This window comes from Galeopterus variegatus, unplaced genomic scaffold, assembly GCF_000696425.1.
Source record: "Galeopterus variegatus unplaced genomic scaffold, G_variegatus-3.0.2 Scaffold219, whole genome shotgun sequence".
Lineage (NCBI taxonomy): Eukaryota > Metazoa > Chordata > Mammalia > Dermoptera > Cynocephalidae > Galeopterus > Galeopterus variegatus.
The window spans coordinates 743,486-756,598 of record NW_007726330.1 but is presented as its reverse complement, the minus strand read 5'-3'; the positions used below and the strand labels follow the sequence as shown (position 1 = coordinate 756,598).

The 13,113-nt window shown below is 51.4% G+C and overlaps 1 protein-coding gene across 3 annotated transcripts; it reads left to right on the top strand.

The window, feature by feature from the left end:
• Positions 1 to 4,993: 4,993 nt before the first annotated feature.
• WBP2 (WW domain binding protein 2) lies at positions 4,994 to 12,930 on the top strand. 3 transcript variants are annotated; one of them, XM_008566092.1, is made up of 8 exons: positions 4,994 to 5,101; positions 7,531 to 7,639; positions 8,855 to 8,990; positions 10,001 to 10,093; positions 10,722 to 10,856; positions 11,111 to 11,233; positions 11,754 to 11,830; positions 11,953 to 12,930. In XM_008566092.1, the coding sequence occupies exons 1-8, from the start codon at positions 5,043 to 5,045 to the stop codon at positions 12,004 to 12,006; spliced, it is 786 nt and encodes a 261-aa protein (XP_008564314.1). In that variant the 5' UTR covers positions 4,994 to 5,042; the 3' UTR covers positions 12,007 to 12,930. The 3 variants fall into 3 exon arrangements, with proteins under 3 accessions (XP_008564314.1, XP_008564316.1, XP_008564315.1); XM_008566093.1 differs by lacking the exon at positions 4,994 to 5,101 and adding an exon at positions 5,517 to 5,655; XM_008566094.1 differs by lacking the exon at positions 10,722 to 10,856.
• The last annotated feature ends 183 nt before the right edge of the window (positions 12,931 to 13,113 follow it).

The window sequence follows — 13,113 nt, the reverse complement described above, 5'->3', positions numbered from 1 at the left end:
AAAAAAAAAAAAAAAAAAAGATGACCGGTAAGGGGATCTTAACCCTTGACTTGGTGTTGTCAGCACCACACTCTCCCGCGTGAGCCATGAGCTGGCCCACCGGTCATCTTTTAAAAAATAAAAAATAAAAAAACTATTCTGCCACACCAAGAGGATGAGAAATACTTAAATCACACTGATACAACCCTTTAGGATTCTTATTTGGGAATCATACATATGAAACGATTTTGGCTCCAGGAATTTTCTGTCGTTTTTTTGTGGCTTTCCAGTATGGGGTTCTGAACCCTTGACCTTGGTGTTACAACAGCAAAGCGGCCAACCCTAGCTCCAGGAGGTGGACAGATGCAGGGCCCAACCTCTCAGCTCCAGCCCTGTCTTCTCCTGCCCTCACCCCACCGAAAGCCCCCGTCCACCATCCTTTCTTCTGCAAAAGGGTTTTCAAGCTGAAGATTATACAATCAATTTAGTGCATAATGATAACAATTAGCAATTTTTTTAAAATAACAAAGTATGGGCCGAGCCCGTGGCGCACTCGGGAGAGTGTGGCCCTGGGAGCGCAGCAGCGCTCCCACCGCGGGTTTGGATCCTATATAGGAATGACCGGTTCGCTCACAGCGTTCACTGGCTGAGCGCAGTGCGGCCGGTCTCAAAAAGGACAAAATATATATATATATATATAATTTTTAGAGTACATCACTCTGCAAAATAAAAATCATCCCAAACCTGGTCTGGGGCAAATCTCTCTCTCTCTTCTTTTTTTGGTTTTGGCTGATCTAATTCACAGACTCCTTCTGAAGAAAAAAAAAAAAAAGAAAGAAAGAAAAAAGCATTCATAATAAATAATAAAATGTTTAAAGAATTTTTAAATAAACTTTAATGCGATTAAAATTGTTCTGGGAAATCTGTTAGTCACACCCCCAACCAGCTGTCATCAGTCAGGAGCCCAGTGATCTCTAGCCTACCAGTGGCTCTCTGACAGTTCTCTTTTCTTATAAAATGTCCCTTCCAAGAGGAAATGGTAGCATTGGCCTGCCAGGGCCCTTTCCCTTTGCATGTAAGATGGAAAGAAGTGTGAGACGGGTGCTCATGACTTACCCATCTTGAAAACCCTTACCACTTGCTAAGTCCTTTGTGTGAACCCTGCCCACAGAAGTGACATAGTAACCAGGGGTAAGACAGAATGACACATACATGGGAACAGCTTGCTGACTATAAACACGGGACCTAGGGCTGGCCAGTTAGCTCAGTTGGTTAGAGCAGTGTTACGACAGCAATGTCAAGGGTTCGGATCTCCGTATGGCCAGCTGCAAAAAAAAAGAAGGGACCTAATAGTATGGTACAGCCAGTCCAGCTACCTGCATCACAAGACCACCAAAAATAATAATTATTGTCATAAATAGCGATGTTAGCTTGTGTCTTAGTAACTGCTTCTTGGCTTTTTGCTTTGTGTGAACCACCTATATAAACTTGATTCAACCAACGGGCGGCGCGGAGAAACTTTGCGTATGCTCTTGGGTCACTGCCCGCCTGATCCAATACCCTGTAAGTAAATTACCCTCTTAATTAAAATTCTTTACCTAAACATCAAGGCGAAAGGCTCAGATCCGCATACAGCAAAGCCGCCAAAAAAAAAAAAAAAAAAATTCTTTGCCTCGCTGCATGGAAGTCCTTGCTTCGGTTTTGCTCTCAAGATACTGTCTCAGTTTGGTGGGCATTTTGTCTTTGATCCACCTTCAAACGATAAAACGGGTTCATAACTAAAGTGACAGAAAAGTTTTCTTCAACAGCACATAGTAAGGTGTAGGTATGGTTTTAGGAAACTAGTGTTTTTAAAGTCTAACCAGCCTATCCGTTCATGAGAGGGAGGAGAGAAGCAGTTTTGGCCTGGTTTGGATTCTAGAGGGTTCTACAAGAAGCAAGAATCAGTTTCAGTTTCAGCGTGGTTGCTGTCTCTGAAGAGAGATTCAAAGTGGGGGTTAAGTGGGGATAGGGCACTGTCACAAGATGAGCGGTTTAGTACTGGGGCCTCTGCATTAATAGTCGGAAACGCAAAGTCGGTCTAGGGTGTCACTGATAAGAAAGAAGCCTTTGATGAAAGACGGGGTGGTTATGTCATTTAATAACTCCTGAATGACCTTGGGCTGTTTTTAGCTGGAGCCGATTTTTGCTGTTTCAGTCCCAAACCCTTTTTTACTCATTCAATTTCAATTATAAATACAGTCTATATGTGTATGTGTTGGGTCTTAATATAAAATGTATTTCTTCTTTTTTTTTAAAGATGACCGGTAAGGGGATCTTAACCCTTGACTTGGTGTTGTCAGCACCACGCTCTCCCAGTGAGCCAACCGGCCATCCCTATATGGGATCCGAACCCGTGGCCTTGGTGTTATCAGCATCACACTCTCCCGAGTGAGCCACGGGCCAGCCCTAAAATGTATTTCTTAACTGTGGGTCAAGATAAAAAAAATGTAAAGCCACCATCTAGTAAACTGCTTGCCAACCTTTTAAATGTCATGGCAACACAGAAAATGATTATTTGTTCAGCACAAATGATGTCTGTCTGGCTCACTGAGGCAAAATAGATGAAACTTCTTGGAGGTAGAAAGGTGATATGATAGGGCGGCCCGTGGCTCACTCGGGAGAGTGCGGTGCTGATAACACCAAGGCCACGGGTTCGGATCCTATATAGGGATGGCCGGTTTGCTCACTGGCTGAGCGTGGTGCTGACAACACCAAGCCAAGGGTTGAGATCCCCTTACCGGTCATCTTTATAAAAAAAAAAAAAGAAAAGAAAGGTGATATGTTCAGGGACTCAGCCACCTCCTGGACAATACCTGGCTGCTCTCTCAGGCATACCTGCACCCTTCTTACTTAGCACGCCACTCAGGAAGCACCGGTCTGGAGAATATAAGTAGTTACAGTTCAGTGACAAGATATCATTCTACCCCAGTGGGGTAGGATGCAGGAGGAGAGATTGACCACAGACCTGAGCCCAGAAGGTCCTTTTGCTGCTGACTTGGTTTAACAACGAACTGTCGCCCTTCAGTGTGAGCAATCAAACGACCAGCCTCCTCCAAAGCTTGGGAGCAGCCCTAGCAATGTGTTCACATGGTCTTATGTTTTTATAAAACTTGCAAACGGTGGACATTTCAGGCGGAATCAGTTAAGCCTGCTATCTCTCTCCACTGTGACTTCCTCTTCATGACATTTCCCCTTCTGTCTGGAGGTTTCATCTCGGCCACAGCACTGTGTATTCATAAACGTGTATTTTATTCTTAAAGAGGACCTCCAAAATTGTGTAAGCTTCAGGCCCCACAACCTCGGCCTCCAACCTAGTTTGGCAAAGGGTGGGGGTGGGGCTGCCCTGTCCCCACCTTCCCTTATATGGTCCTTAGAGCAGCCATTTCTGCCTACTCACTGCTGGGTGGATTTTTCCCTTCCTTATGGAAATTTATTATTAATTTTTAAAATGTGGGTAGTAAAAAATTAAACAGTACAAGCCAATACACACCGAGTCACCAAGCCCACCCCAGAATCCCAGACCCATGCCTCAAAGGGATAATGCCACAATTTCTGGTGGATCTTTCCAGAAATCTTATATTTATATCCTATTTTTTAAATACAAATTTAGACTTAATTTTTTAAAGGGCTGCATAGATTGCAGGTGCCAAAACTAATCTACCCATGTGGGGCAAGGTCCAACCTGATCTTGCACACCTCACTGAAGGGTCTCCTCTGTTTCATGATCTTTTCTAGCGATGCAGTTTTTATTCCTTCTTATAGGCAATCTCCTTCAAAAGCTACGTCAAGCAGGTGCATCGCAAAGTTGGCCACCATATGACAGGAAAACAGCTTCCCTTAAGTCAAATTCTGACTCCTTAAGATTAAAGATTCACCAGAGGCTGGAGTTAGCTCGGTCAATAGAGCGTGGTGCTGATAACACCAGGGTCGAAGGTTCGGATCCCTGTACCGGGCCAACCCCCCACCCAAAGATACACCAGAACAGCTAGGTGGGGAGTGAAGCCCCCACACTGCCCCTCAGATTCACCCCAGTGATGGGAAGAGTTTGGATAACTTCAGCTGCCCGGTGGAGCCGCCCAGAGCTGGGCCACGAGCTGCAATGAGTCAGCCGGTTTCGTAAGCCACCTTATGTGGCTGCCGGGCTCGCACTGCGCCTAGTTCCATTCAGTTACTCTGAGTCTTCTTTAAATCTTCAGCTGGGACCCCTGCAGGGCGGGCCAGACTGCGAAGCCAGAACATTCTAGAGAGAGCAGCGCCCCCGCGAGGCCAGCTGTGGTGGAGGGGGCCGTGTGGCGGGCGTTTCCCCAACGGGAACGTGAAAAGTGATGGGGAAATCAAGTCAGGCGCCAGCCCAGCCCCCCCCTCCCCACACACAGATCCCCCCCAGCCCACCTGAAGGGTCTGGGTTTGACTTGACCAAAGGGAAGGCAGTTTGCTTCCAGCTCAGCAGGCCGCCACGCCCTGGGAGAGACTGGGTACCACGCCACACAAGGCAGGGTCACACGGTGACCAGAAACTTCTGTGTAAGGTACTCCAGAAACTTCCGTTGAGTGAACGAAGCTGCCCATTAAGTAACCGAGCAGCGCCCCACACACCACGTTTACTTTACATTCTGTCCCCGTTGACTTAAATTGTTTATTCCGGTCCCTCTGGGGAGGCGGGGTGGGGCGTGCACTGGCCGATTGCTTATGCAAACAGTGGAGTCAATCCAGGCCTATGGTCTGCGAGACTACAAGTTCCTGGATACATCCTTCCACCTGCATAGGAAAAAGTGGAAGTTTCAGGAGCATTGCCTGCTGGGAATTGTAGTCTTCGCCCTGTTTGTGACGCAGGCGGAAGTAGGGGGAGGGGGAGAGAGAGTAAACTATCACCACGTGACGCTCGGGATCAGGTGGTTGGGTCAGCCTCCGCCCAGGAGCTGTGATTGGCTGCCTCTAATACGAACGACGCCACTAGGGGCGGGCCAAAGAGGGGCGCAAGCGCACTGCACTGCGAGTCTCGGGACCCCTTTCCCAGAGGCTATGGCGCTCAACAAGAACCATTCGGAGGGCGGCGGAGTGATCGTCAACAACACCGAGAGGTAAAAACACTGCGGAAGGATCCTGGAGTCTCGGAGAACGTGTGTGGAGGGTGGGGGCGGTGGTGTGGGGGCGGAAGGGAATAAACCCAAAAAGAGGGGAAACTGGTGGGGGCGTTAACAGCTCCGGGCGGGGCTGGAGGAGGGTGGGAGTGGGGGAGGGGCCGGGTGTTGCCGTCCGCGGGGTGGGGTATGGGGGCGACGGATGGGGCTTCCGGGTGGGTCTTGAGCCCCTTCCCGGAGTGGGTGAGTTTTAAGAGCTGGGAGGAGCCTTAAGCACAAATAATTGCCGTTTATTGGGCGTTTACTACGTTACTACGCGTCAGACCCTGCGCCTCTTCTGCCTTAATACATAAATTTTGTGTGGCAGGAACTGTTGTTGTACGCATTTTACAGGTAGGGAAAGTGAGGCACAGAGAGGGTAAGTAACTTGCCGAGATCACAGCGCTGAAAGTAACAGATAGGAATTCCAGGAGAGGCGTCTTGACTCCAAAGTCAATAGACTTAACTCCTAGTGTACAGCCTTCTACTATGTTCCAGAACCAGTCAGGTTCCAGGTGAGAAACTGAGGCCCAGAGGTCAAATTACATGAATAACGTTTGTCAGATGTCTGAGTTCCTTGCGTGGTATGGGTCCTTGCAGAGGTCAGCCTCTTGCTTCTCTGTGTTGCATGCCGGTTGGCTTGGGTCACTCCCGGGAGCAGAGGCTTCCCCACGTGAAGGTTCTTTCTACTTTACCCTCCTCACCCCCTGCCCAATGCATTCTGTCTCTCCGACTTCTGGGCTCTCTTTTCTTGCTCCTGGGGCGTTGAGAATCAGACCAGCCAGCCTTGGGTTGAGCTATGCTGACCCTGAATTGCCTCTTGAAGGCAGAAGGAACTTACCCCACGGGAGACATGGTGGAGTCAGAGCCTTGTACCCAGCTCAGGCCAACAAGCAGCTTGGGACCTGTCACTTGGGAATGCATGATGAGTCAGAGGAGAATACCTAGGGTGACCCAGACCTCAGAATGCTGACTTTCCGTCCATCTTACCTGCTCAGGGTCTGATGGGCCCAGCCTGTTCCTGGTCATTCTTTTTTTCTGGTAATTCTTCTCTTTTCTTGTTCCAGTTCTCTTTCCCACTTACCTCTCCCCTGCCAAGAAAGTTGTGGTATTTGAGAGGAGGAGGAAGAGAAAAGGAAGCATGTGACCTTGGACCTTTCACGTAATTAGAGAAACCTCACATTGACCCCTGGTTTGTTACCACTCTGTGTGTGAGCGGGTTCCCAGAGCCGGTACCCGGCATCCTGGGCAAACACTTTGGATGCCATTTGGTAACATGTCTTGGGACTGCTTTTCTTTCTCTCTCAGGGGGACGTTTTTTTTTTTTTTCCTTTTTGTCTTTTTTTTACTGACCGGTAACGGGATCGCAACCCTCGGTGTTGCGCCCGCGCCACGCTCAGCCAGTGAGCGGGAACCGGTCTCCACATGGGATCCGAGCCCTCGGCGGCGCTCTCAAGCGGCACACCCTCCAGTGCGCCACCGGGCCGGCCCCAGGGGGACTTTTCTAGGACAAAAATGTTATCTATCCTGCTGGGCCCTCTACTTGGCTTAGAGCTCGGTAATGTTAAATAAGGGTGTGCCTTGTTTTAGAAAGTGCTTCACTCTTCACCCTTGTTTCTGAAAAAATGTGTCCTTGAAGTTTAAGTCCACTGTTTAAAAAAAATTTTTTTTTTTTCTAAAAGATGACTGGTAAGGGGATCTTAACCCTTGACTTGTTGTTGTCAGCACCACGCTCAGCCAGTGAGCTAACCAGCCATCCCTACATGGGATCCGAACCCACGGCCCTGGTGCTATCAGCACCGCACTCTCCCAAGTGAGCCACGGGCCAGCCCCATTGTTTAAAATTTGATAGTTAGAATAGTGAACTTTCCTCTTCAAGTCATGAACTACTTTGAGAGAGATGAAAGCTATGGACTTTCCTCCCAGAAAAGTGCACATGCAGGGTCATCTCAAAGGGCTTCGTGGACAGTGTCCCTGCAGACTCAGCTGAAGAACCGAGGTTTAAAGGAACCCTGGAGGAAGCCCTTCTGTAATGTGTACAGTCATGACTTAGACTCTTAGACATGTAACCAACAAAAACAGAACACCTATCACAAGGACTTAGATGAGTTGACCCAGATAATCTAACCTGCCTTGAGATCTGATGGCATCTCCAGAGCCAACTGCAGCTCTGCTGCTGTCCTGGTCACTTGGGGGCTGTATAAGTGGGGTTTGGGAAAATTCTCTATAAACCCAACTTGTTCTTCTCTTCTGTGGCTGTGTTAATGGTTTCCTTGGGGCACTATGGAGACCGTTATGAGAGATGCTGTGTGGGCAACTCCTTGTGAGGAGGGTCACAGGTCACATAGCCACAGTCTCTCAGCAGGGCCTTTTCTCTTTTTCCATCACAGTATCTTAATGTCCTATGACCATGTGGAACTTACGTTCAATGACATGAAGAATGTGCCAGAGGCCTTCAAAGGGACCAAGAAAGGCACCGTCTACCTTACCCCTTATCGGGTGAGTTGCACAACAGCACATTGGTTTGGGGGCTCGTTGCTCTGGAGGGTGATGTGAGCCTTAATCTGAGGTTAGCCTTAGCCTGAGCCTCGTGGGTTGAGTGGCCTCTAAATCCTGGTGAATGTTAGTGCCTCACTCCGCCTGTTTCTCGGTCACATGTTCCTGGATTCTAGAACCAACAGCCTCTTTGTGCAGCTGAACTGACCACAGGGCAGTGAATCCATGCAGATTCCAGAGCTGCTGCTGCAAAATCTCTATATAGTTAGATGCAGCTGCCAGGACGAGTTGCGCCTGGAGGCAAGAGATTGTTGTTATTTTGATTTCTGTGAGAGTAGCCCAGGAGGCCTTTGTGCACATCCAGACTGATAAATGTGGTAAACAGGATACCCAGTCTCCAGACTGGGCAGAGAGCCCGGCAGAACCCTGCAGAGTGAGAAACGCCGGACTGCAGAGTGGACTTTGCCTGAGAGTTACTCACGCGGACTCTCGAGAGACTGAGAGATACAGAGAGATACCTTGGAAAAGGATCACTGCCTGTAGCTACCCAAGAGTTAGATTTAAAGACAGCTAGAAGAAGAGGAACACAACTGCAAGCTTTGGTCACCACGACTTAGCAGAGACAGGGGAGTCTCAAACCCAACCTGTGGGGGCTCAAGTTGGCATCTTCAATCACGGATTGAAGTCATGATTTTAAAACCCAAGGGGTTCTCCAGGCTCAGGGTGGGAGAGCTCCTGTTGCTGTTTGGGCACAGTGACATCTGCGGGAAGGTTATGACAGTCCCCTCCTCCTGGAATCTAACGCTCCTGCACTCCCATTGTTCTCAGTTCTGCAAAGCTTGGGCTAGAGACCCCCTCTTCAGGAATCCCACCCTGTCTGCTTGTCCCTAGCTTTGCAGGCCCCTTCACTTGTGCACCGCATCTGCCACCTCCTCACCGCCACTTAAATGAGTCTGCCCTTCTCACATGTACTGTCTGTGATCAGCACGTTCTTCCTGTGAATACGTGAGCGTGGCCTCTCCGAGCAGCACATAAGGTCTTTTTCTCTACAAAGCTCTCTCTGGGAATGTCTGGTGCAGTGAAAGCCCTGGGGCTCCCAGACCCTGGCCTGCCCCAGCACCGGGAGCAGACTCATCCCACACAGGAAGCACGTGGGAAGCGATGGCTGAGCAGGCTGTGGGGTCAGGCGCTGATGGCCCTTGTCCTTTCTCGCTGCAGGTCATCTTTCTGTCCAAGGGGAAGGATGCCATGCAGTCCTTCATGATGCCATTCTACCTGATGAAGGACTGTGAGATCAAGCAGCCTGTGTTTGGTGCAAACTACATCAAGGGAACAGTGAAGGCTGAAGCAGGAGGTAGGTGACAAGGGAACTCAGGGACACAGATGGGACTTCCAAGGAAGCGCTGTGGGCACCTCTGACTGCTGCCTTGGGTATCGTCCCCTTTGGACCCTATTGCCCTGCCCTTGTCCTCTTCCTGGCGCTGAATTAACTTCGAGAGGAACACCCAGGCTGCCAGCTGGGCAACAGAAGTGGGTTTTTGGTTGCCAAGAGCTGGAAAATGCTAGCATTAAAGATGGCAGCTCAGATCACCTTTTCAGAGAGCGAAATCAGCAAAAAGACTGAAAACTAAGTAAAGATGCTTATTGTGACGTGGGGAGTGTGTATAGATTTTAGATGTAGGAAGGAACCATGTCAGGTGCATGGGAGGGGCCTTTTCACAACAGCCAGGAAGAGGCAGCTGCCCCTCCAGAAGCCGAGAGTCCCTGCTGTGTGGCAGGCTCTTTTACAGACACCAGAGACCTCTGTGTCAGGCTTACCTACCTGCACACTCAGCCAGGCCTAAGTCTTGCTGTTGAGGAGCCCTAGGTCCTCCTTTGGGTAGAAGCCAGCCTGTAGGGGCCAGGTCTGTCCTTAGCCCCACTCAGGTCGAGAGCCTGCTCTGAACTTGAACGTCAAGTGTTGTGGAGTGTACTTGTTCCCATGAAGCTGCCAGGTGCTTTATTGGGGGTGGAGAGAAACCCCTTGATGTTAGTTCTAAAACCAAACCATGGTGGCCTTAGTGCCCCTTACTAGGGCTGGGGGTGGAAAGACAAGCTTACTGCAAGGAGGAAAAGCCCCTGCTCCAAAGGGCAAAGCAGGCACAGCAGGAGCCAGGCTGGTCTGCAGCGCTTGCTGGCATGTGGGCGGCAGGCCAGGAGCAGTAGCCCTGGCACGGAGGCAGAAGTCCCAATCACATTGCAGACCCTTTCCCCGTGGGCCTGCAGGGCGTTGGACAGGGACCTAGAGAGGACAGGTAGCCATTTCTTTGGACATAACCTGTGTTCTCATCCTGCAATGTTCATTCACTGTCCTCCCCTTCTCAGGTGGCTGGGAAGGCTCTGCTTCCTACAAGTTGATCTTCACAGCAGGGGGCGCCATTGAGTTTGGACAACGGATGCTCCAGGTGGCATCTCAAGGTATCCAGACTCTAAAAATTAGGGGCCAAGGACACATTGAATGTGTGGGGTTTTTTGTTTGAGTTTGTATACTTTTTGTTTTGTTTTTTAAGCTCATGGGCTGATCAGGGCTGAGAATTGGGAAGGAAGCCTGTGATTAGTTTCATCTCTGTCCTGTACCCCAGAGGCTGGGTTACCCCTGCTTGGAGCAGGTACATGATGTTTTGACAGAGCTGTTCGGACTCAAGGACACTTTACTATGGCCTCATGAAAACAAAAAACCCAATCACTAAACTGCCATCAAGCAACCATTTGAAACTACCAAGCAATGAGTTCAGCAGACATTCTCACCGTTCAGTCTTCACCCGATCCCTGAGCCTCCCTCTGTCCCTCTGTCCCTCTGTCCACCCCTCCACCCTGTCCTTGACCTCCTCTGCCCTGCTCTGACCTCTCTCCCAGTCCTCTCTGCTCGCCCTGTCCCTGACCGAGGCAGACCCAGGTGTGGGTGGGGAGTGGGATGGGGTGGGTAGGGCATGTCTGCTGGGCACATTGCCAGGACCCCAGAAGCTCCCCTGGGGAAGGTAGCGGGCCGCCCTTCCCAGCCCCCGAGGCAGGAGCCACTCATTTCTCTCTCCCCTTGTGCTTATAGCCTCCAGAGGTGAAGCCCCCAATGGAGCCTATGGCTACTCTTACATGCCCAGCGGGGCCTATGTCTTTCCCCCACCAGTCGCCAATGGAATGTACCCCTGCCCTCCTGGCTACCCTTATCCACCACCCCCACCTGGTGAGTGTGTCCTTTGCTGCCCACCCTGCACCCCACCAACCCACTAACCACCAGCTCCCAGGCAGGGGGCTGTTGAGGTGACACTTGCTCTTAGACTGACTTCAGGACTAATGGAGAAGCTGGCATAGCTAGGAGGTGCCAGCTGAGGGGGCCTGGGCTGGGCTGCTCACTGGGTCCCTGTCACTTTCCTGCTGAGCAGAGTTCTTTTTTGTTTTTTATTATTATTATTATTTTTTTTTTTCTTTTGCAAGCAGAGTTCTACCCAGGACCTCCCATGATGGATGGGGCCATGGGGTATGTGCAGCCCCCACCACCGCCCTATCCTGGGCCCATGGAACCTCCAGTCAGCGGCCCTGATGTCCCCTCCACTCCTGCAGGTGAGGTCCCTAGACTGCTGCAGTCCTCTAGGACCAGCCATTTCCTCCCTGAGTTCCTGCATAGAGCCTCAGGAAACGTCTGGAGCCTGGCTGGGAGCCCCAAATCATGAACGACCCCTGGCCTAGGGATACCCCAGGGGACCAGCATGGCGGTGGCCTGGTGTAAAGAACTAGATTCCAGCCCCCCTCTGTCCCTTAGCTAGCTGCGAGCCCTGGGGCCTGGAAGGTCTCTCTCTGTCCTCAGTCTTCTCATCTACAGATGGTCGCAGCACCACCTGGTGGGGTTATGTCAAGGATTAGGTGGCGTAACACATATAAAGGATATAAAGGGACTGGAAAGGACAGTGCCAGCACATGGCGAATTTCCAGGAAATGTTAACTGCTGCTTTTGTTGGTGGAATTGGGCCCCCAGCACCAGCTGCCCCAAGTGTTGGGGGGCGCTGGGCTGAGCCCAGCTCCGGGGGAAGCTGCAGGAGGAGGAGGGGCTCGTGGCTGACGCCGGGTGTGTTTGCTCTCGCAGCCGAAGCCAAGGCCGCAGAAGCAGCTGCCAGCGCCTATTACAACCCGGGCAACCCACACAACGTCTACATGCCCACGGTGAGTGGGGGGTGAGGGCGCAAGAGCCAGCCCCCTTGGCCACAGATGCTGGAGGCGAGGGCTGGGGGAGACCTCGTTGGCTGGAACCTTCTAACGTGCTCTTTCCTTTCTTCCTTCTTCAGAGCCAGCCTCCGCCACCTCCCTACTACCCCCCCGAAGATAAGAAGACCCAGTAGACCCCTCACCCCCCATCACTTCCCACCCCTCCCCGTGGGGCAGCGTCGGGTTGAGGGTGGCGAGGAGGGCCCTGTTCTTCCTCGAGGTCTGGTTATAACTGGCCCCGTGGGAAGGGGCTGCCCCTGGAGAGGTGCCTCCTGGCTCCCACTCCAGCCTGGAGCCCGCGGCAGGTCCTCCTTGGGAGCGCGGGATGCCCCCCTTGTTCTTGTGTCGCTCTAGTAGCTTCTCCCCATGAGGGACTCTCTGGCCACCTCCTCCACTTCAGTCCAGCTCCCTCGGTCTGATAGTCACTCCACACTCAGTCTCACGAGCCCTGTCATACCAACCACGTGTCATCCCCGCAGGCCCCTGCCAGACCCCACTGACATTCCCTCCAGTGGTCTGTGTCCAGCCGTGGAAGGCCACTGTCCTGCGGACCATCAGCCATCCCAGCCCCAGTCACATCCCCTTCCCTGTCCTTGGTCATTCTCTTGCCACCCTGCGTGACTTTGGGAGCTCTCACGTGAGCTTCTGGGGTTGGGGCGGCGTGGGACAAGGTCACTGCGGCTGGGGAGAAAGCCCCACTGTTTCCCTGTCAGTGTTTCTGGAATGTGTTTTCCCTCTCGCCTCACTTCCCTCTAGCAGGGGCCTCTCGACGGGGACTGGAGAATGCATGTCTGTCCCATCACGCCATTTGGGGGCTGCTGACCGTGACCTGCGCCAGCACCTCAGCCTCCCTCTTCCCCTAAAGCTTCATGCCCCCTGGATGCACTAGAATTTTCCTTTGTTGTTCCTGGACTGACCATGAAGTGAGGAGATGGTTATTTAAAGAGAATTCCCTATTTATTTGACAAAAAATCCTGTTAATATATTAATGTGAAATAAACCCTGTTTGCACCTTGATTCGTTTGCTGAAATGTGAAAGTAAAAGTGAAGTAGCTGGACCCTTTCTGGCTGTGCGTGTGGTGACAAAGGTGAGCCCTTCCAGGAGAGCCGTCTGGCGTTGAGGACCCCGGGAGACTTGGGAAGACTGTACCTCCCCACCCAAGGGTCACTTGTTCTCAGGGCCCATTTGGTCCTCAGGACAGTTCCGGCTGGGGTCTTCATTCTGAAGGCGGTTGCTCAGC